The following is a 23756-nucleotide window of genomic DNA, read 5'->3' as shown; positions in this document are numbered from 1 at the left end:
TTATCAACCAAATAAAGTGATATATGGTGATCTTTTATCTGGACAATATATACAAATAAAAGGTATTGTTGATCAAAATCTTTTCTGATATTTTTTATTCAAGATTTCCACCGTCTGTGGAAAATGTCTTTATGTATGTGTTTAAGAGTTTGTATAGTCCAGATACATTATTATTATCATTTTTAATAGTTTTTTTTAATAGTTACAATAATCACACAATGTTGGAGGTGTTTCTACCCCCTTCCCAGCATCTTTTAAACATCTCCATCGTTTATCTGAACTCTTTCATAAAATAACATTGTTGACAAGTGAAGTGGATGTGTTGTAAACAATAGCCTTTTTGCGACAGTGTGAAAAATAAGTGATCGAGCAGTGACTCATCAGAGTGTGTAAAATCCAGGCCACAAGATGAAGTAGTGTTTAGATTGGCCTCAGAATACACTAACGCATAATTTCAAGAGTCATCAATACCTTGCAAATGGGATCAAGATATTTTACGCAAATGGAAATGTCAAATGTACACAAATATAAAAGCACCTTATTTTGTCGAATTCACAGTTGGATGTTACTTAGTGCGTTTACTCATGCACTTGGAAGACAAAGTACAAAACATCTTGAAATAACTTTCAAAATGTCGCTTTCATATTTGTCTTAGCCACATCAATTTGCACATTTGTGCATAATTAATAACACCGGAACAGATGGGAACAATCAGAACAAAATCCGCTTATTCACATCAGATGCAACTATTTACGTGACATTTCAGTTCTACTTTGTATTAATAGCTTTAATAAAGCATGAACAAAGATTGAATTCATAACTAGAAGCCGTGCAATGACAAGAAGCCGATTGCGAGTGACCGTGTAATGCATGGCCATATCCTGTACAGTTACCAAGATCACGGAATGACAAAAACGCATATGATGACATCACGCCCATGATACCCGGTCATCTTTCTCTCTTTTTCTTTATTTTTTTTCTTTCTAACGGGATAGAGTAAAACAAATACTTTGAAGACGTACAACTACAGAAGATGTTCAACTACAGTAGGTAACTGCACCTTTTCAGTTGGCTGCCAACCACCATCAAAAGCAACACAACAACAAAGCTCTGTACAAAAGAATTCTCTCTCTTTCTCTTCTTTTTTAATGTATAGCATAATACTTTGAAGATGTACAACTACAGTAGGTGGCAGTAAATGCACCTTCTTGCCATTAAAAGTAACGAATAAACAACAACAATAATTTACTTACTTACTTACTTACTTACTTACTTACTTTACAAAATGAATACTGTCATCACTGATTGACGAAAACACTGCATTCGCTACAATACCTTGAACTATAAAGTTGTTGTTGTTGTTGTTGTTGTTGTTGTTGTTGTTGTTGTTATGGCGGTTGGCATCCGAGTGTTGCATTACCGCCAGACTTTGTTCCTTAGACTGTTGTTGTTGTTGCTGTTGTTATTGTTTTATGGCAGTCGACATCCGAGTGTCGCATTACCGCCAGACTTTATTCCCTAGACTTTGTCATAGTCCTAAAAGTTCCTCTTCCAGTGCCCTGACTTCCAGTGCTTTGACAAAGCCCAAGAGGTCATGAGATGCCTTTGTTATTGTATCCTATAGAAGTTCTTCCTCCCCTCAGACTTTGTTGTTGTTGTTGTTTTATGGCGGTTGGCATCCGAGTGTTGCATTACCGCCAGACTTTATTCCTCAGACGTTTCGTAGTCCTCAGACTCTGTCGTAGTCCGTAAAAGTACTCCTCCCATTGCTTTGGCGTTACAAAGCCAATGAGGTCATGATGTGTTTTTGTGACTAGAATAGTTGTTGTGTTGTTGTTGTTGTTGTTGTTGTTGTTGTTTTATGGCGGTTGGCATCCAAGTGTTGCATTACCGCCAGACTTTATTCCTCAGACTTTGTCGTAGTCCTCAGACTCTGTCGTAGTCCGTAAAAGTGCTCCTTCCATTGCTTTGGTGTTACAAAGCCCATGAGGTCATGATATGTCTTTGTGACTAGAATAGTTGTTGTTGTTTCAGAGACCAACCGGCTTTATTCCAGGGAGACTCTTCTTCATCTTCCTCTCCTTCTTTGACGTTCGGTGCTTCCACCGTACAGCTTTATTCTTTAGGCTTCATTCTATAGGCTTTAATATGTCCACTGACGTCGCTGCTTGGTAGCCGTGCGTCTACGAGACTGGGCGAGGACAGGAGACCACCCCCACCCCCATCTCGTCACCCCGATCACTCTGACTCCCCACAAGCAGACCCCCATCACTCCGACTCCCACTCAGCGCCTCTAGCCTGTTTTCTATATCTGCCCAATCAAGCTCCCCCGCTCCAAGGAATCTCCCCGCAGCTCCAGCAATGATCCCGATCCTTTCAGTTCTGCCCTGAGTCCGAGCAGCACAGCCTACAACATCCACCATAAAGAGCCTCCGGAGCCGTAACGGCAATTCCCCCAACTCAACCTGCAGCGCCGAGACAGGGGAGGTCCTAAAAGCCCTACAGCAGATGCGCAAGGCCTGGGCTTGCTCCACATCAAGCTTCTTTAAGTTAGTCTCAGCCGCAGACATGTAGGCTATACAGCCATAATCAATAGCCGCCCTCATGACGGCCCGATAAATACCCAGGAGCGACCTTCTGCTGGCCCCCCAGTCCTGGCCGGATAGACAACGAAGCAAGTTATTCACCCTTTTGCATTTACCACTGACCTCATCAATGTGCCGACGCCAACTAAGCCTCTCGTCAAAGGTGACCCCCAAGAACCTCACCTCCCTGACCTGTTCGAGCACCTGCCCATGCAGTCGAAGGGAGACGTCCCTATGCCCATTGAAGAAACAGATCACTTGAGACTTTCGTACGGACAGTTTAAACCCCCACTTCAGGGTCCACTGCTCCACCTGCTGTATTGCCCTTTGCAGTTTCGCCTCGTAAAACCGGAGATTCCTCCCTCTCACCCATAGAGCGCCATCGTCAGCATAAAGGCTCCTCCCAACAGACCCATCCACGTCGTCAAAGATGTCCTTAATCATAACATTGAACAAGATAGGGCTACACACACTCCCCTGCGGGATCCCATTCTCCACCCCATAGACCCCAGAGTAAGCAGCGCCCACTCTGGTTTGGATACGCCGGCCAGACAGAAAGCTCCGGACCCAGTTAAACAGTTTACCCTTCACACCACACTTCCGCAGCTTAATGAGGAGCCCATCCTTCCAAACCATATCGTACGCCTTCTCCACATCAAAGAGCACCGCAATAACCTTTTCTTTCTGAGCCCTGGCCAGCTGGATATCAGATTCCAAACACAACACGGAATCCATGGTGTTCCTGCCCCTACGGAAACCACTCTGGTGCGCGGGAAGCAAACCCTGACTCTCCAAGAAGTAATCCAACCGCTCGGTAACCATGCGCTCCATCGTTTTCCCGAGCTGCGACGTCAAGGCAATCGACCTATAACTTGAAGGGTCAGACGCTGGCCTACCCGGCTTCAGAACCGGCACCACCGTAGACTGTTTCCACGCAGATGGAACACAACCTGAATCCCAAACACGGTTGAAAGGACCCAGGACTAGCCCAAGCGTGTCATCAGTCAAATGAGAGAGCATGTCATAGCACACCTCATCTTTACCCGGGGCTGTCTGTTTCGCCTTAGAAAGTGCTCTCCTTAGCTCAAACAAACTAAACGGAAGGTCAAGGTCATCTTGAGTCGAAGGCTGGTGCCCAATCAGCTCAGAACTCTGGGCCAAAGTACTCTCCCTGTAGTGCCTTTCCGCAGGTGAGAGATTGTCAGAGCTGTGCACCGACACAAAGGTGCTGGCCAACAGTTCAGCTTTGTCAACGTCGCTGACTGCTTCAACACCATTCAGTATTAGGACCGGGGTCCCATGACGGCGCTCAACCCCATGCATCCGCTTAATCATCCCCCAAACATCCCCGAGACGCGTTTCTCTCCCAATTTTGGAACAATACCGCCTCCAATAGGCACTCTTGGCCGTTCTCACAGTTTTCCGCACAACAGCGCGAGCCCTCTTGTAGTCAATGAGGGCACCCTCAGTGTGGGCAACCCTTAGCCGGCGAAACGCCGCATTTCTCGCCCTAACAGCATGACCACATGCTTCAGTCCACCACGGCACCCGCTTCCTATGTCCACTACCACCACTCTTAGGAATCGTGCCTACCGCTGACTGCGTGATGAGCGAGACAATTGCACTATTGAGATCATCCACCTGAGTCAATCCTCCTTCCTGCAGAACCCTAGAACCATCATCAGCTTTCCTCAGGAAAGCCCCCCAGTTCGCCCTTGCCAACTGCCACCTCTGGATCCTCGTCCCCCTGACCACACAGCTCCCAAAGCCAATCACGGTGCGGACTAGATAGTGATCGCTACCAAAAAAAAGATTACCAAGAACCTCCCAACTACAAACACCAGCTAACTCCTTGGACACAAGCGTAAGATCTATTGCACTTTCCGCACCGGTCCCCATATCATAGCGGGTCCCACCCCCATCATTCAGACAAACCAACTCCCTTTGATTGATAAAACCCTCTACCACCTGCCCATACCTATCGGTACCACTACCGCCCCACAAAGCGCTATGCGCATTAAAATCCCCACACCACACGGCCTTTCCCTGAACATCCTTACCGATACTATGTAAGGACTCTAACGTTAACTCACCACACGGATTATAAAGGTTAACCACAGTAACAGCTTCACCACCCAGCCAGACCCTCACCGCCAGGGCCTCCGGCGCTTTACTCACACTGACAACAACGTAATTTAGGTCATCTCGGACAAACACAGCCACACCTCCGCCTCTACCCTGCTCCCTATCATTCCTAACACACACATACCCTTGTATCCCAAAACCCCACCTAGGTCGTAACCAAGTCTCCTGCACGCACATAACGTGAGGCTTGTTCAACAAGGTAGAGACAAAATGCTTAAATTCCTGGCCATTAGCACGAAGACTACGCGCATTCCATTGCAAGACAACCACCGCCATTATGAGCCCCCGGAACCTGACGGCGCATCGGGAGCCCCCCCACTCCCACTGCCAGAATGGGGCAGGGCGCCCTCCCGCAGCGCATCCTCTATCTCCGTCCACTCGGGGCCCCCAGCTCCAAAGTACTTCCCTGCAGCCTTAGCGATGATCTTAGTCTTTTCGGATCTCTTCTTGGTTTGCCCAGTACAGTTAATCACTTCCACTATAAAGAGGAAGAAATCTTTCCTCTTCACAACCAGTGCATCCTCCGCACCCACAGGGCCTCTGCCCGTGGAAGCCACACTCACAGGCATCCCAGTGGGGACCTCCCCCTGGCCGCGGGCAACGCTGCCCCCTCCCCTGTCGCCTAGGACACCAGCAGCACTGGCAGCCCCCACTGCATCCACCGTCACCTGACTACCAGACACCTTCTTGACCGCATCCGCGTAGGATATGCCTTGAGAGGCTCTAACTCTTTGCACCTCAGCAGCCCTCTTGCTGAACACGCATCCCCCGTAGGCAGAGCTATGCTCTCCCCCACAGTTACAGCACTTGAGTTTTGCTCCTTCGTCACACTTCCCATACTCGTGGTCTCCTGCACATTTACCACACTTCTGCTTCCCTCTACAGACCGCTGCAATATGCCCAAAGCGCTGGCACTTGAAGCAACGCAGGGGCGGCAGAACATATGGGCGTACGCCATAGCGCATGTACCCAATGCACACCACACGAGGCAGGATCCCACCTTCAAATCTAATCATTATCGACAGGCTGTCACACCTTACCCCATCCCGGGTCATCTTCAACCGCCTAGCATCCACCACCTTAGCTCCAGTCAAATTCTCCTTTATGTCATCCACAGATGTCGTCGTAGGGACGCCTACTATAACTCCCCTGACCGTGCCTCTTACAGCATCAGACACAAGAATGTCCTTCCCCCCCAGACACTTAGCCTCAATCGCCTTCCTTTGCTGAGCCACGTCCTTGCACACGACCAGCAGCGAGCCATCCCTAAGGACACTCGCATGCTTGAACACTCCCACAGCTACAGTCAGGCTCCTTGTCAACGCCATCGGATCCCACCCCTTAAAGGACGCATTATCCTGCGCGAGCTTTATGAACACCTTACACTCTGAACTCACATCCCCGACATCTGCAACCCCCCCGCCCTGCTCCTCACTGAGAGAGCCCTCCATAGACGAGCAAGAAGACGCCCCACGCTGCACAGGATCAGTGGCTCCAGGGGAATCCTCCCCGCTGTTCATATCGTCACCGACCAGGTCACGCTTCCTCTTCTTCTTCCCCGTCATACGGACCGAGGCGTTCCTCTATGTTGCCGTAATATCCAAACTGTTGTCGTTGTTGTTGTTTTTTATGGCTTCTTCTCGACGTTCTGTTTTATGGCGGTTGGCATCCTCTTCCATTGCCATTGCACGGCTTTGAGTGACTATGGAAGCGTCCTTAGTGACTCAATAAGGATCTTCTAGAACTAACGACGCAGTCGCTCAATAAACACAAGGGGTAGAAGTTAGGATGGCCTATTCATTAAGTAGTTAGCTTGAATCATTCTTAATAAACTTTTTTGTTTATTATGAATTAAGTCTTTGTTCATGTTTTATAAAGGCTAATGAAAGTGTAGTTCCAATAAAATGTCAATGACATTTCAATAATCTGTTAACTCTAGAACTCTGATAAGATTTGTGTAGTGCATGTAAATATACCCAATATTTGATAATCATCTCTTTGTTTTTTGTTTTGTTTTTTAATGAGTAGAAAAAACATGACAAATTTCACATATGAACCCACAACATACATTCTATAACTTTGATGCTGTCTATTTCCCTGCAAAGAGCCCTCTCCGTGCGTCAGTAGCGGGTTTAAACGGAGTCACGCACGGTCACGACTCGGACGCTGTGCTGCTCTGTGATTGGCTGAGAGCGCTCATCCGGGCACTGAGCCACGACGAGCCCGCCCATCCGCTAAAGGTACCAATATGGCGGAGGTAAGAGGGAAAACAGGGGAGAAGCTACTGCCTTTAACTCGATATTTTTAACATTTCGGCTCTGCATTCCTGCCTTGTATGCTATCGATTGGGCGCGTAAGGCTTTTTGCCACACATACACCGTGATCCGCGTCTCGATGTTGCGTTTTAGACCGTAAAAGTACGTTTAAAGGCCGGGTGGGAGCCGTCACTACCAGGCCGCTGCGCCGTCGCTCTCAGCTGTAGCGTAGCGGCGGTGTAAATTGATACGTAAATTTAATGCTAGCTTGCCGACGTGAGGGGGGAAAAACACCCTAACACGCGCGTTTGATGAATAGAAATAGTTTTTTACTTCATGGGGTTTTCGTGTGATAAGTTTGCCGTAAGGTTTTCTGACGTATGTCGAGTGTAAAGCCGCGGAAACGTAAAAATGAATGTTTACGTTTTGCGATGCATAGGTTTTCTGAGGCTAAGCTAGCACTTTCTGAAGCCGACACAGCATAGATCGCAAACGTTCCGTGAAACCCCTATCAAATGACGCTTATTTATCGAATTTTTCAAAGATACGCTGAAATATGCTGCGTTCGTGGCATTCCTGTGGCTTTTTGTAGCGTTTTCAGCTTGTTTTTAGAGGCTAGTGGTGATAATTGTCCATTTCCAGTCACTGGTGTCGTGAGCGCTCCGTCTGTTTTGGTGGGAAAACGAAGCCATTTAAATTTGCGGACAGAAACCTCATGAATTTAACTGTAAATGTGCTTTTTTAGTTGCAAATGCGTTGCCTTATGTTGCCAAATTTCTCAATGACTAATTTGTGTGTCATTATTTTGCAGGCTTCCCTGGGGAGTTCAAGTCCAGGTGAGATTTGTTCCAGATGTTTATGCTTTGCTTGACAGTATAAAAAAGACTGATTCAGAATAAGTAGCAGCATTTGTTATGAAGAAGTCTGCATAATATTGTTAAATGTGATGTGTGAATTTTGGAGGGTTTCCCCAGATATCGTTATCTGTACAATACTGAATTGAATTTAGCAGAGATTGGGCACCAGTATGTTTTCTGCTCCGGCCCAGTCTGTGTGACATTCCCAGTTTGTCCTCAGCATCTTTTTGAACAAACTAAAAAGTGAAATAAAAGTGCAATTAAGCGAAAACCTTGCTTTATGTTTACAGGTGTGCAACAAATTACTATGTATCTCTCATAAATTCATTTTGTTATTATTTTAACTAACATTACCGGGTAATCTGGGAGTTTAGATTAATTTCATTAAAATGTTATGTCTGAAGTGCTGCGATATCAATAGCATTGTAATATATTTACTTTTTTACACAATAATTCCAGTTATCTCAAAAGAAATATGTTGCCTAATGTATTTGTCCAACTCAAAATAAAACACTTGAGACAAAACCTAGATTTAATAAGGCCCATTTCCAAGTGTTTTTATTTTAAAATGGCCAGTATATCAATATTTGTATTGTGTGTCATATTGTGCAGCCTGATTAATATGAAAGCAAATTTTCTAAATCGGTATCTTTTATATCCCCTTGTTTTCCGCAGTTGGCTCTTTATCGTCAGAGGATCATGACTTTGACCCAACGGCAGAGATGCTAGTGCATGAATACGATGACGAGAGGACTTTAGAGGAGGAAGAGTCTCAAGAAGGAGGCAGCAACATCAGCTCGGAGCTCGCAGATCTAGAAAAGGTAACAATTTATCATCCGTGCAAAGCTAAACATATTGCAAATAAATCAATTTTTATTGATAAAAGGTTATGCACTTTATTTCTCTTCACATCTGTCGATTCTACATTATACAGCCCATTCCCATTTTGTGCAACATTTGAACCTCAATTGCATCTTTATTATTATAGAAATGCGTTTTTGGACCGTTTCACAACCTGTATTGTCTGATTTTCGTCATTCAAGGTTCTTTCTGTAGATATTTTTTGTCGATCATGATCATGGCAACTGTCAAACTACTAGAACTAATTAGCATAGGATGTAGCATTTGCAGTGTTTTAGGCATTCAATAATTGCAGAATTTGCAAACTGGGGTTTGCCACCACCTACTGTAGTTGTACATCTTCAAAATATGTGTTTCTACTGTATCATGGGGGGAATAGGAAAGTGTTGTGTACTATTAATGGCGGTTGGCAGCCAACAAAAAAGGTGCATTTACCCCCACTGAGTTTCATGAGTTCCTTTTTAAGGAGGAACTCATGAAACTGCGGAAAACCATCGTCTTACCCGGAGATCGTCACGTTATCCCGGCGGACATCCTAATTTTTCCCCTCCATCCCTTGTTGGGAAATGGGAGGTTTTGTCTACAGGAGTTTTTGTTTATAAGAGTTCTTCTATTGAGAGTGTTTTTTAAACTTCCTATATTCTGTGATCTGTCCTTTTCCTCTGTATCTACTGCGTTGTATCAATGAAATTTCCCCATGTGTGGACAATAAAGGAATATCTTATCTTATCTTTACTGTTTTATGACGGCTGGTATCCAAGTGTTACGTTACTGCCAGCCTTTATTCTTTAGACTTTATTCTTTAGACTTTATTCTTTAGACTTTATTCTCTAGGTTTTATTCTCTAGGCTTTATTCTTAAGGCTTTATTCTTCAGTTCCAAGCACATGAGATTCTCTTCTTCATCCTCCCGTCTTCTTCTTCTTTGGTGTTTTATGGCTGTTGGTATCCAAGTGTTACATTACCGCCAGACTTTATTCTTTAGACTCTGCTTCTTCGGCGTTTTATGGTGGCTGGTAGGGCTGCAGCGATCGATTATTTTAGTAATCGAGTAATCTTATCGATTTTTCTTTTTTTTTTCTTTTTTTCTCTCGATTAATCAGTTAATTTTTTTGGTACATTCCGTAACCATTTAAAGCATATAAAATATTTTTTTTAATAAACGTTATAGGTCATTGTAATAAACAAATTGAGTTTCTGCTTTTAAAAAAAACACATTTTATTCTTAATTTCACATGAGTTTGTCCCCAAAACAGCAACATTTCACTTCACCAGTCCAAAGTGTTCTGTTTGTATATGAAGAATATATAAATTCACTTGTCACCAGACTGTTTAATTTGCGTTTCTGTCGCATAACTTAAAATAAGACATTTGCTTGTAAAACATTTTGGGTGGGACCAGTGATGCTGGTGTTTTGACCACTTTACGGCGTCGGCTCCGTGTCATCGTGGACTTTCTGTTTCACATCAGATTATTCTAATGGTCTCAGTCCTCCTGTTTCCAACGATGTATTGGCCGTTTCAAGGTGTCGCATGTTTTAAACATACGAGTGTGACAGGGAAGCAGAGTTGGGAGCACGGGGGACCGCGAGTGTGGAGCGGGGGTCCTCGGTGGCGGGGCGAGGACGTGAGAGGTGGTGCCGCGCGGAGCTAGTTGTGGTTAGAGCGGCAGCTCGTGGCACCGTGCTCTTTCACGCAACAAAACTCTTCCCGGTCGCACCTATAATAGATCCATGGGTCGCACTCGTGAGTTTCCCTCTGTTATGTTCAGCTGCTGCAGGAACTAGAACTAGAACTAGAATTATTTGATCTACTCGCGTAATCGTTGCAGCCCTAGCGGCTGGTATCCAAGTGTTAATACCGTTACACACCGCGGTGTCTAAAGCGTTTTCCACGCTCTCGACGCTTTGGATGCGCGTGCAACGCGTCCGACGCCGAAATGTTCAGCTTTGTCCAACTTTCTGCGGCTGATGCGCCGTAGCAGCCAATCAGAGATGCTCCAGTGACATGCTACGCACAACCCGGAAGAAGATCCAAAACAAACCCGCAAGTTAAAAAAAAAGACGCAGCTCTTGGAGCAAATAATGATATTGACTGAACTCTGCTCAGCTCTGAAGTATATGCGGGTCCCAGGCGGGCCCCAGAGCCCATCGCCATTGGACTTTTTAAAGTTAATGAACTAAAGCCATGGTCCGCCATTGAACTCGATTTACACCACGAGAAAAGCAACACAGCACAACTCCTCCACTGCGCATGTGCGCTGACGCCTCGGACGCACGTCTGCTGTTAAGTGTATTTTACAGGCGCGCGCCGAGGCGTCTCTTCAAATGTACAGCCGTCCAACTTCTGCGTCGAGCGCAAATTTGACGCCGCGGTGTGTACCTAGCTTTACATTACCGCCAGACTTTATCCTTTAGACTCCATTCTTCAGTTCTCCTGATTTTATTCTTTAGAATTTATTGCCTCCAACCCCCCATCCTCTTCTTCATTTAGACTCTTCTCCACTCAAAGTATGTTGTTGTTTTATGGCGGTTGGCATCCAAATGTTGCATTACCGCCAGACTTTATTCTTTCGACTTCATTTTTCAGAGTTTTACACTATACCTCCACCCTAAAAGATGGAGCAGAATTTTGGGTGGTTTCCTCTTAGATCACAAAGTGGAAATTTGCATCACGGGCGTGACGTTTTTATACGTGTTTGCAAATGGACAACAACACACACATCTTGGTCACGGTCGGGCAACAGCACACCTGGACACCAGCCGCCATACAACAACACTGGAAGAAGAACTGCTAGGACTACGAATAAAGTCTGGCGTCTCGGCGGTCTGGAGAGACAGGAGATGGCGGAGGAGAGTGGATCGGTGGTCGAAAGCGTTCTAAAAGGCGCGGAGAAGCAGCCTTTTCTGGCTGCTCGTGCCCGGAAACGTAAAAAGTCCCTTAGCTCGTCCAAGGGTTCTGGGAATGAGCAGCAGGATGAGGCTGAAGCTATTGATATCCGGGGTGAGAGCAGAGACTGTAAGGTGATCATAAAGCTTGCACAGGATAGTGCATCCTTTAAGGAGTGGAATTCAGTGGCATTGTCAAAGAGCCTAACTGTAGCTGTGGGAGTGATCAAGAGTGCGAGTGTCCTTTAGAGATGGCTCGCTGCTGGTCGTGTGCAAGGACGCGGCTCAGCAACGGAAGGCGATTGGAACTAAACGTCTGGGTGGAAAGGACATTCTTGTGTCTGATGCTGAAAGAAACACGGTCAGAGGAGTTATCGTAGGTGTCCCTACGGCGACGTCTGTGGATGAAGTTAAGGAGAATTTGACTGGAGCTACGGTGGTGGACGCTAGGCGGTTGAAGGTGACCCGGTCTGGGGTAAGATGTGACAGCTTGTCGGTAATGGTAACACTTGAAGGGAGGTGCCTGCCTAGTAAGGTGTTCATTGGGTTCATGTGCCATAACGTTAGGCCATATGTTCCACCGCCCCTGCGTTGCTTTAAGTGCCAGCGCTTTGGGCATATTGCAGCGGTCTGTAGAGGGAGGCAAAGATGTGGTAAATGTGCAGGAGATCACGAGTATGGGAAGTGTGACGTGGGAGCAAAACTGAAGTGCTGTAACTGTGGGGAAGAACATAGCTCTGCCTACGGGGGATGCAGGTTTAGCAAAAGAGCTGCTGAGGTGCATAAAATAAAGGTCTCTCAAGGTATATCCTATGCAGATGCAGTCAAGAAAGTTTCAAGTAACGAGTTTAGAGTAAATACAGAGAGAGGAGCCAGCGCTGCTCCCAGCCAGGGCGAAATGAGAAAGGCCAGCGTGGCTCCCAAGAAGTGTGAAGGTTTCAAGAGTGGAGGTCCCAAGTGTGCAGGTTCCAGAATTAATGAGAATACCCTGGTTGTGGATAGAGAGGATTTTGTACTCTTTATGGTGGATGTTGTAAACTGTGCTGCTCAGACTCAAAGCAGAACTGAAAGGATCAGGATCATTGCTAAAGCTGCAGGGAGATTCCTTGGAACAAAGGAGCTTGATTGGGCAGATATAGAAAACAGGCTAAAGGCGCTAAATGGGAGTCGGACTGATGGGGGTCTGCTTTTGGGGAGTCAGAGTGATCAAAGTGACGAGATGGGGGTGGGGGTGGTCTCCTGTCCTCGTCCAGTCTCGTAGACGCACGGCTACCAAGCAGCGACATCAGTGGAAATATTAAAGCCTATAGAATGAAGCCTAAAGAATAAAGCTGTACGGTGGAAGCACCGAACGTCAAAGAAGGAGAGGAAGATGAAGAAGAGTCTCCCTGGAATAAAGCCGGTTGGTCTCTGAAACAACAACTATTCTACGACAAGTCACAAAGACATATCATGATATGTGGGCTTTATAACACCAAAGCAATGGAAGGAGTACTTTTACAGACTACGACAGAGTCTGAGGACTACGACAGAGTCTGAGGACTACGAAAAGTCTGAGGAATAAAGTCTGGCGGTAATGCAACAATTGGATGCCAACCGCCATAAAACAACAACAACTACGACAGAGTCTGAGGACTACGACAGAGTCTGAGGTGAGGACTACGACAGAGTCTGAGGTGAGGACTACGACAGAGTCTGAGGTGAGGACTACGACAGAGTCTGAGGTGAGGACTACGACAGAGTCTGAGGTGAGGACTACGACAGAGTCTGAGGTGAGGACTACGACAGAGTCTGAGGTGAGGACTACGACAGAGTCTGAGGTGAGGACTACGACAGAGTCTGAGGAATAAAGTCTGGCGGTAATGCAACACTTGGGTGCCAACCGCCATAAAACAACAACAACTCCTGTGCTTTGAACTTGTGGGCTTTGAAACGCCAAAGTAGTAGAAGAACTGAAGAATGGAGTCTATAGGATAAAGTGTAAAGAATACTATCTGGCGTGGGAGAAGGCCAGCTGGAATAAAGTCTAAGGAATAAAGTCTGGCGGTAATGTAACACTTGGATACCAACCGCCATAAAACAACATTTTTGCTTTTGTTTTAATTGTCAAGTTAATCAACTGTTAATATTCTGTGTTAGTTAGTATGTGGAATCCCCCATTTCAGTAATGGATGACCCGTTACTAACTTTTATGGTAATAAGACACCTGAAATACTGCAATGCACTGTAATTGTTTGAAATTAATCACATTTTCTGTTTTTCAGGAGGGGAACATGCCGCTGGAGGAGTTGTTGGCGATGTATCGATGTGAGGCTTCCGCAGGCTCCAGTATAGACAGCTCTTCGGGCGACTTGACCGATGAGCTGCCGGACATGACATTAGACAAGGTAAACCTGCATTTTAATCATACACATATACTTTTATGTGGTAATATTTTGTAAATAATTTGGATAAAATTATATTTTTCTGACTAGTATTACTATTAGGGTTGTGTTCCAAAAATTGATACGACAATATATCGTCGCGGCCCCGGTATCAATACCAATATCGATATTTAGTCATTGAATCGATTTATTTTCTTTTTTTTAATTAAGATTTTGTGGCCCAAAGGCTTTATTAGACAGGGCAGATGAGTGAGAAATGGGAGAAGAGAGAAATGAGGACATGCCTTAAATTGTCAGAGTCGGGATTCAAACTCACGGCACTGCGGCTGGCTGCACTTGGATGGCACAGTATCGACAATTTTAAACATTTATTTTTATTATAAAAATATTTATTTATTTATTATAAATTGTCCAAGCGGCTGTGTAGAAGGGGTGCGCTTCTCTTGGCCGAGGTGAGAAGGAGCTGTGGACCTGATCAGAAGATGCAGCTGCAGCATGTTCAGACCAGGCTGATTGTTTGACAAGAAATATGCAATACTTCACTAGAATGTGTTCCTTATATTTCTATTTGGATCTGCTGGTTGGATGTATGAATGCCTATTACATCTGGTGTTTCTATTTAACAACGCTCGTTCGGCAGAACTGCGCGGCACCCAAAACGTGCCTGCATTGCACCGAGGTTTGGGTGCTTTGATAATAGGTCTTGCAGACCCAAGTCTGTGTACAGCCGGCCTCAGAGTTACTGATTTACAAATAAAACCAACATCATTAGAAGAACAGGACAGAAAACAGGAAGTCTAACATGACAAAACATTAATACAATGTAAATACCCAAAATGGGCAATAAACAAGTGTAGGTATAACAAGTCAAAGAAAAACAAAAGACAAAAAAACGATCTAAAGACTGACGGCCATGGTATAACTCCCGTACATTAGGTTATCACTGAGAAAATGTAAAGCTCTATGAAAAATCAACACACCAGTAAAACTACAAAAACAGCTTCTTACAACATCCCAACGATGAAATAAATACAGACAAACAAAATGTCATGTAAGAAATAGAATGATAAAATAGAATGTGAGAAAGAAACCAGAACAAGACAAACTAAAGTCTGCAATCTCAAACCACTGCCAAAGGGAAAACCACATGAAGGATTGGAACACCACCTCTGGATGAAAGACAATGGAAATCTGCAAACATCCTCAAAGTAATCTAAACAGAGACAAGGGGGCATTTTTACTTCCTCGTGCTTGGGATATTGTTCTGAAGAAGTCGGGCTGTCGTCCTTCCTCTCTCCTTGCACCAAAGTCAGTCAGCCTGCAAGATCACCTCACTACAATATCACGTGACTCTGAGGATAACTGCAGACAGGCAATCGAAACATAAAATAAAACACTGGATCTAGAAGCATTGAGCTGGTCTTGACCTAAGAATGCACCAACCAGAACTGCACCAACCAGAACTGCACCAACCAGAACTGCACCAACCAGAACTGCACCAACCAGAACTGCACCAACCAGAACTGCACCAACCAGAACTGCACCAACCAAGAACTGCACCAACCAAGAACTGCACCAACCAGAACTGCACCAACCAGAACTGCACCAACCAGAACTGCACCAACCAGAACTGCACCAACCAGAACTGCACCAACCAGAACTGCACCAACCAAGAACTGCACCAACCAAGAACTGCACCAACCAAGAACTGCACCAACCAAGAACTGCACCAACCAAGAACTGCACCAACCAGAACTGATACAAGACTTAATTAGGGCTGAACCGAGGACTCAACCGAGGACTCAACCGAGGACTCAACCGAGGACTCAACCGAGGACTCAACCGAGGACTCAACCGAGGACTCAACCGAGGACTCAACCGAGGACTCTGCCAAACTTTGAGGCCTAAAGTGAGCAACTTTAACCTGTACTCGACTTTTACAAATTACAAATCTTTTCCATCCACTGCTAGATTATTTTTTCTCTACTATAATTGCTTTCAAATTCTCCACTTTGTCATAATTTCAGATGGAAGTCTATATACAATAACTATGGGAGATTCACTTTTTGAAAAATTTCCAAACTTATCATAAATGAAAACCTGCCATATAAATCGTCTGACTTTAAAGTCCTTTCAACTGTTGACAACTTTCGTTTCACTCAAATGTCCGGTGCCTGTTGTCATATCACAGGATGTGCTCGGATGAACATTGTGTTGTTAAGACTGGAAAAAGAACAACTAATCTGTTATGAAGCTAATCTATCAAGGCCATGTCCCTTTTTCCTGGTGCTATCTGGTTTATTTAATCCTGGTTTGATATAAAAATGTGTGTTTCCTGTTTTGACTTCACTGAGGGACAGATGGGACTCTGGTAGAGATGGATGTTTTTACTCTTGCGCTTGTGAACTTCATATATCCTCATGATCTCTGGTTATAAACTTGACTTGTGATCCATAAACAAGGGCAGGCAGCAGCAGAGCCACGGGAGCACATGGTCCAAAAGCGTACACCCCCACACTGCTGTGATGACCCGCATTAGTCCCGGTGCCAGGCCTCTGAGCGCCCTCGAGATGGGCTTGTCCCAATTTAACCAGCAAAGAGCTTTTTTTTTAAAGAGCGGAGTGTTTAACGGCGCTGCGCTGTTTACGCTTTGAGTGGGAGAAAAATACCCACGTATAATTGGACGGTATTGTTTATTCTATAACATTTCATTTGTGTTATTTATGCCCATGAAAGTTGTTTTATAATGAGTATCTCGTCCATACGGGGATAGTAACATGACTCCAGTGGACTAGTTTTGAAGTTTATTAGTTATGATTCTAGTCAGTCAGAATACACCAGACCACGCCCTCAGTTTGCTTGACTCCGCCTCATATTTTGGCGTAATCACATTTCTTGTTTAGAATTCCACCCCCTGCGCTGTCATCAGTTGCGCCAACGCAATATGTTCAGAAATGAGCTCTGCAGCACCCAAGTTAATGCTAAGACCAGGGGGAAAATACGACCCTTTAAGTCTTTCAATTCCCGGTAAAAATCGGCCTCAGTCCTGTTCCTTTGCCGTACCCCAGTGCCACAGACTCTCTCGCTCTCTGCTGCACACTTCTATCATCTCGCTGTCCGTGCTCACTGCTCCTCGTGTCCCGTCTCTGATCTACACGCTCCTCGGCTGTGCGTCAGTCTCGTGGTGTAAATCATTGTCGTTATGCTTGGGTTTCATACTTTGCGCACAGGGATTAAAACCTCATTACGGGGTCAGGCCTCCGCACCACTGTGACTCCATTCGGATCGTTCAGTTAGGAGTCGTGCAAAAGAATCGGATCGTTCGTGGACTTCACATCAGTAATCCAGACCATTCTAAAAATGTTCAGGAAGAAGGTCCAATATTGTACAAATTTTGTTATTTGTTTTTTTTTTATGCTGTATTTTGTCCCGTCAGATTTGATACTTTCTCAAATGAATGAGTTTACTTTTGCATCTGTGTTGATTTTGTTGTATTTTGTCACCTTTTCGCTTCTTTGTCCAAATAATTTCCCCCCCGACTCAAGTTCGTCAAAGTCTGTAGTATTTCCATGTGGTATGAGATAATGTTGTATTCTAATGAGTGTGGTTGTGTTGCAGGAGGAGATAGCCAAAGATCTGCTGTCGGGGGATTATGAAGAGGAGACTCAGTCCTCAGCCGATGATCTGACTCCATCAGTCACTTCTCATGAGACCACAGACTTCTTCCCCAGGACGCTGCGATGTGAGTCCTCATCATGAAATGCCTTTCAGTATTAAGATTAATATTTTTATTATAGTCTTAATTTCATTAACATAAACAAGATAGACTTTGGGCTATTGCGTGTGTTAAATTGCATAGATTTATTTTATTATTATTCTTTGGCTTTGCTGACGATGAGTAGAAATGGCTTATTCACAAGTTAACTATGTACCACAAAGTACATCATCAGAAATATGTGGACAATGGTCAATGTATATATATTTAAAAAAATGCAGATATGTCTTGTAATACAATTAATTTAGTATTTGGACTTGCTTGAATGCGCGGGAGGTTGAATGTCGAGAGCGTGCGCGGTAACTGATGTGTACAGTCATGAATTCTAATTGAATTCACTAATTAGATTGTTTTTTCCAGCAAATGCCATTTCTGATGGAGATAAAGAGTCTGATTGTGACGATGACGGCCCGAGCCCCGAAGACTCCAGAAAAGTACACAACTCATTTATTACAAGTGCAGTCATGTCTAGAACGATGCGAGCTGAAATATGAAATATCTTTTGCCGTTGTAGGAGATCCAGGTGGGGTCTGAGTACCAAGCGGAGGTCCCATCCTGTTTGTGTCACTACAAGGAGGGGGAAAATGGTAATTATCCTTATATATTTGTTTGCCCCATGTCAATTATTTGATAGCCTTTTTTACTAATAAAATATGAATGTCTTTAGTCTATGAAGAGGAGGACGAGTTGATGTGGAGCCCGGCCACTTTGTCAGAAAACAAAGTTCGAAGTTTCCTCATCGATGTGGCGTCGCGGATGTCGGAGGAGAAGCCGGGCAGTGACAAAGTACATGTGCGGGACAATGAACAGGTCAGACTTATTCCTCTTCCAAGTCAGAAAAATGCATTATGTTGTTAGTTGTTTTCCTGTTGCCGTGCTTCAACCTCAGACTCCGAGATGGGACTAAGTGGCTTCACTCTTAACACGCTCTTCACTCATGGTTCAATATCAGCTGAAAGCCTTTCATCCAAAATTTACTTTTTTGAGTTTTTAAGCATCTAAATTGTTATAACGTCGTTCCCTGATGACCCTGATTCCCTGAAAAACCTGTTGTATTCATTAATCCTGTTTAGGAGGGCGTCTTCTCTAAGCCTCAGATAACTATTTCCCCTTGATTGTTCCTGTTTAATCTTGTGCTGACATCACCAGACCCGCTCTGACCATTTTTGACATCAAATTACAATTGCATCATTAAAATATATTGAGTTGCTAAAATTGCTTCTTTTTTTCCCATGGTAATTCCCACTTTTGCCAGTAGATGGCGTGCTAAACAAGTACATTCATGTCAGACAATGGCTCTAAAGGGAGGGAAAGTAAACAGCATTTTAGTTATGCAAAGTTGAAATGGAAACTCCACGCACATAAATATACAGGCATCAAAGGCGTGATGTTTTAGCTGCATTATGTCCGTTTGAACTGATCAAGTACCGTAATTATAGAAAAATACAACTACTTGTTCACCGTCTTTCTATACGTTTTGTGGTAGGCTTTGCACGAGCTGGTCCTCTGCCACTACAACACGCGGGAAGCACTGGAGAGATACTGCAGTCGCCTCAAGTCTTCGAAAGGTAAGCGCGGACGGACACTTTAGAGACCGCCCATAACCACTGACATTATATATTGAACTGTGCATTTTTGTTTCAGAAAAATCGCCGCCTTGGTCCGAAGAGGAGTGTAAGAACTTCGAACACGCACTACAGATGTACGACAAGAACTTTCACCTCATCCAAAAACACAAAGTAAGACCAGAGTCAAAAAAAGACCGAACTATTGGCAGTATTGCAGATCCAGAACGTTAAAGCGCTAATGTGTTCTGGAAAAGGAGATTTGTTTATGTCATGGAGTTAATGTACGCAAAGTAATACTGTTCCAAGCCTCTTCATCGCTTCAAACATTGTCGTGATTGTGGAGTAGATCCTTGTGATTCTTCATCCGAGAGCCATTTAACCAAACCGTTTCTAATCAGAGTTGCGTCCCTCTTCTCCCAGGTCCCGACCAGAACTGTAGCAGAGTGTGTGGCGTTTTACTACATGTGGAAGAAGTCCGAGCGCTTCGACTTCTTTGTGCAGCAGAATCGGTTCGGCAAAAAGAAATACAGCAGCTACCCCGGTGTAACGTGAGTGCTTTTGTGTCTGCCCCAAGACTAAATGAACGTACAAATACACAGTGTCGTTTCTAAGATGATTTAGTCCACAAAGGTACGAATTGAAGAAGGCAACGTCAAATTGTAACTAGATTCCTAAAAAGTAGTCTTGGATCATAAAGATTTTTCATTTCTTGACTCGATAATTGTTGGAGCGATTACTGAACAGGACGCGTGGGCTTGACTGATGTGCTTGATTTCCCTGCAGAGACCTGATGGATCGGCTGGTGGACGAGGCAGAGGGTCTGGCTGTGGACAGCTCGTCGTCGGTGTGTTCTGGGGCCGGAGGCGGAGGGCGCCTGGAGGCCACTACAGACCAACAGCTCAGTTTGCTCAACTCCATCACGGCCAGCGACCTCACAGGTGACTACAGCCGATACTCGACTGACCCTTCTCTTAGGTTACAATGCACTCTGACAGGCTGATCGTTTGGTTCTGAAATCACAATGGTGACCTGTAGGGGGCAGGATTTGACCCTTGTTTGGAAGATCCGTCAGTGAATGGGTTTGATTTAGATTCAGACTTCCTCACGTTTGTGTCTTTTCGTTGCAGCGTTGAGTAACACTGTCGCCACCGTGTGCAGCCCGGCGGAGGTCAGCTGTCTGGACTCGTACCCCTTTCCTCCTCTTGAGAGCCTTCACCGGGGGCCCCTAAACCACGAGGAGCCGCTGGGCTTCCCGTCCAACGGAGGAGATCCCGATTGTCTGAACATGTTGGACGCGGGCTTCTACCACTCGGACCTGGGCTGTGAGCGGCCGTCCAAAAGACTCAAGATGGCACTGCCTGACTCCTTCATGAGCGACGTGTCTGTGGGAGGCCTGGACTTTGAGTCGCGGCGGAGCTCCACGCACCACCATAGAATCACTGGGGCCAAAATGGCCGTGTCCGTCACAGACTTCAGCAGCTTGTCCGGGAGCACGGAGCCCAACGGCTTTTTGAGCGCGCACGCCCGGCACCACACGGCGCACACGGCAGCACTTCAGTCCGAGTGAAACTGTCTCCTGTTGTACATAAGACTGACCTCATTGGAGAAGCTCATTTGTTTAAATTCTATTATATATATCTATATATGTATATGAATATACTTTTTCATTTGTGTAATATGACATCAGTGATGTCTACCATATAGAACTAAATCTTGATTTCTCTCAAGAGTTTATATAGCCATTTAATTTTATTTAGTTGCGTTCTTGATGTGTAATGTCCATGTTCAGTGGGGCCCGAGGCTGCAGTAGAAGAGTTGTGTATCTTCCTCATATTTAATCACAACATCTTCTTATCCTGCCATTCTGTTCAGCTGCCAAATTAGCTTAATGTCGCTGTTTTGTGGTTTGAAGTGGTACTTCTCCTTAGTGTTTGGTTTACAGGTACTTTTGGGTCGCCTCGTTCTTTTTTGTTTGGAGCCCAACACTAGCGTGGAGTGGAGCTGGAGCTAAAGCTGGCGTCTGAACTCGAGCTGCTCTGGCGTTCTCTCTCCTGTGGAAGCGTGTGTAGCTGCTGCGTTTACTTTACACTTTAAACTATTTCAAATGGCCAAACTGGTACATGTCTGTCTTTATCAGTTCAATCCAAATCTGTAATTTTTTAACCATTTTCCTTTATGAAAACCACGTGTTCCCTGTGTTTGCAAACGAACCGCAGAAACTTCAGCTGTTAAGTTTTGATAAACGGCCATTGACATCGACGGTATCTTTTTGCATTACAGTCATCAGTTATTCCACGCCTTTAAGGCGAAATCCCATAATGTATCCCAAATGAAAAGCTCTTTTCACTTCAAAGACGGCGTACCTTTGCGCAGTATTTATTTATGGTTACTTTCTCTGCCAGAACTTTCTAATTCGATTGACCGCCATTTCCTAAGTAGCATCATATTTGTTTGTTTCCTCTCGACTGAAGTCCTTCATTGTGAATTGTACGACGTTTAGCGGGTCATTGTGGTTTGGAGGCCGTAGTTGTGTTTACTTAATTTATCTATGCATTTTTGTGTGCAACGTTTGTTTCAGGGGTACATCCTATCCGCCGTGTAAATCACCATCGTGTCTTTTTGTCATCCTCGCATCCCACAATAAGTTAAAAACCAGTAAGAGAACATATTCACTTTTTTTGTTTGTTTCTTTGCTTCTCGTGTAAATACTTAGCAAGATAGCCTTTAAAAAGTCTATAACTGACCTCTTACACTTGTGAATCTGTGTTGATACAAAAGTTTTAATTTCTCTGTAAAAGGCAATAATTTGTAGATATGTACAGATCTTTTGGATTTTTCCATGTTCCTTTCGGGCGTTTTCCATTTTGAAAAAGGAAAATAAATGGCCCGGTCACCACGACAACACAGCTAAATCGCGCATGCTAGTCCCCCATCACTGAGGGGGAAAAAGATCATTATTATCGATCGTGTTGGAATTTTTGTGTTTTCGATTCGCAGTGTAAAAGACGTTTTTTCTTTTTCTCCCCGAGCTTGAATTGTTGAGAATGTCGTCTCTTTTTTTGTCTCGATAGTTAAAGGGACGGCTGCTGCTGCTCTCGGTGTCCAGAGCCTTTTTGTTTTGTCCTCCGAGCTCTCTCAGCTTTAGCGGTGCAGTGCTTATTTATTTCACCTGTGGTTTGTATAAAGATTTTGAACGTAAAGGCCATTCAAAGTAGAAGTAGTTTTATTTCTTTCTTTTTTTTCCACCACCCTGTGAACTCTCTCGAAAATGTGATTTTATTGGTATGAGACTTGCGTGCAAACGAGTACTAAGCGACTTTTATTTTATATTTTGTATTCTGTTCTGAAGTTTTAAAAAGGAAAATGGCAGTTGTGGTTTTTTGGGGGGGAAAAGTCCTTTTGAAAACACATTTGTGAATAAGAAAGAAAAAAAAAAAAGACCTACAAAACTCTAAAAATGTATATCCAGAAATATAGACAATCAAAGACCTCACTATAAGAAATGTTCCAGAAGCTATCTTTATTGTTTATAATGATTGTACATAAACATTGCATTGTTCTTTTTTTCTTTTGTTAAACTTTATTTTGTATTTTCTGTTGTTCTTTAATACCTTGTGTACAGCTCCAGAAATAAAACTCTGGTAAAGGTTTGAAAACACTGTCATGGCCTTTATTTACTGATTAAATATAAATTTGACTAATAAAAGGGAAACGTTTTTTAAAGGGTATAGTAGTTTAAGATTGGCTCGTAAATTGAATGTTTTGTCCATTGGTTTAATGATTTCTAACTTAGGACCATGTTTAGGTTTCTAGGTGGAAATCAAAAAGTAAAATATCTCAGGAAAAATGTTTCACTCAAATTGTAGTTCTCAAAACATGAACCTCCTATTTAGAATTTTGGGGCATTTTTAGTGAATGACGACACAAAATAATATTAAGCAAAGACTTATCTTCCTGCGTTGCACCAATGAAATTTCCCCATGTGGGACAAAGGCTTATCTTATTTTATTTTCAGCTAAAGGATAATGTACAATTTTCCAGATATTTTTATATTGATTTCAGGCAGAAACTACAGGAGTGCGATTTGCTTCCATAATTAGAGCTGTGCAATTAAATGGCAGTTCAAGGAAAATTCAAATGGAATCTAAAATTACTGATTTTTGTGATCATAAAGGGGGGAAAATGTTATTTGTTTTGTTGGATCATGCTCCTAATGCTCTGTGTTTTTACAAACAAAGACAAACTAAAATATATAGATCTTAGGCACCTATCAATAATAAAACAATTTAAGGCAGCAAAAAGAGCAGGAAAAATAATTGCAGTATAATCTATTAAACAAGGGTGTAAAGAGATGGTTCTTATACTTCGCACATTTCTGATGGATTACGGTCTAACTTTGATAATATATGATATTCAAGATTTGGAAACACATGCCAAAAG

At 43.9% G+C, this 23756-nt stretch overlaps 1 protein-coding gene across 1 annotated transcript; it reads left to right on the top strand.

Moving 5' to 3' along the window:
- Positions 1 to 6908: 6908 nt before the first annotated feature.
- Positions 6909 to 22972, top strand: LOC140373023 (mesoderm induction early response protein 3-like). The gene is made up of 13 exons (XM_072459848.1): positions 6909 to 6987; positions 7797 to 7821; positions 8518 to 8663; positions 13854 to 13976; positions 17592 to 17715; positions 18109 to 18182; positions 18263 to 18335; positions 18416 to 18558; positions 19235 to 19316; positions 19393 to 19487; positions 19737 to 19864; positions 20100 to 20254; positions 20444 to 22972. The coding sequence occupies exons 1-13, from the start codon at positions 6979 to 6981 to the stop codon at positions 20881 to 20883; spliced, it is 1617 nt and encodes a 538-aa protein (XP_072315949.1). The 5' UTR covers positions 6909 to 6978; the 3' UTR covers positions 20884 to 22972.
- Positions 22973 to 23756: the final 784 nt, after the last annotated feature.

The sequence above is a fragment of the Eucyclogobius newberryi genome, unplaced genomic scaffold (genome assembly GCF_026437365.1).
Source record: "Eucyclogobius newberryi isolate DKJ021-1_F unplaced genomic scaffold, fEucNew1.0.hap1 SCAF_282, whole genome shotgun sequence".
NCBI lineage: Eukaryota > Metazoa > Chordata > Actinopteri > Gobiiformes > Gobiidae > Eucyclogobius > Eucyclogobius newberryi.
The sequence above is the reverse complement of the archived record's forward strand: the minus strand, read 5'-3'. Positions and strand labels throughout refer to the sequence as shown.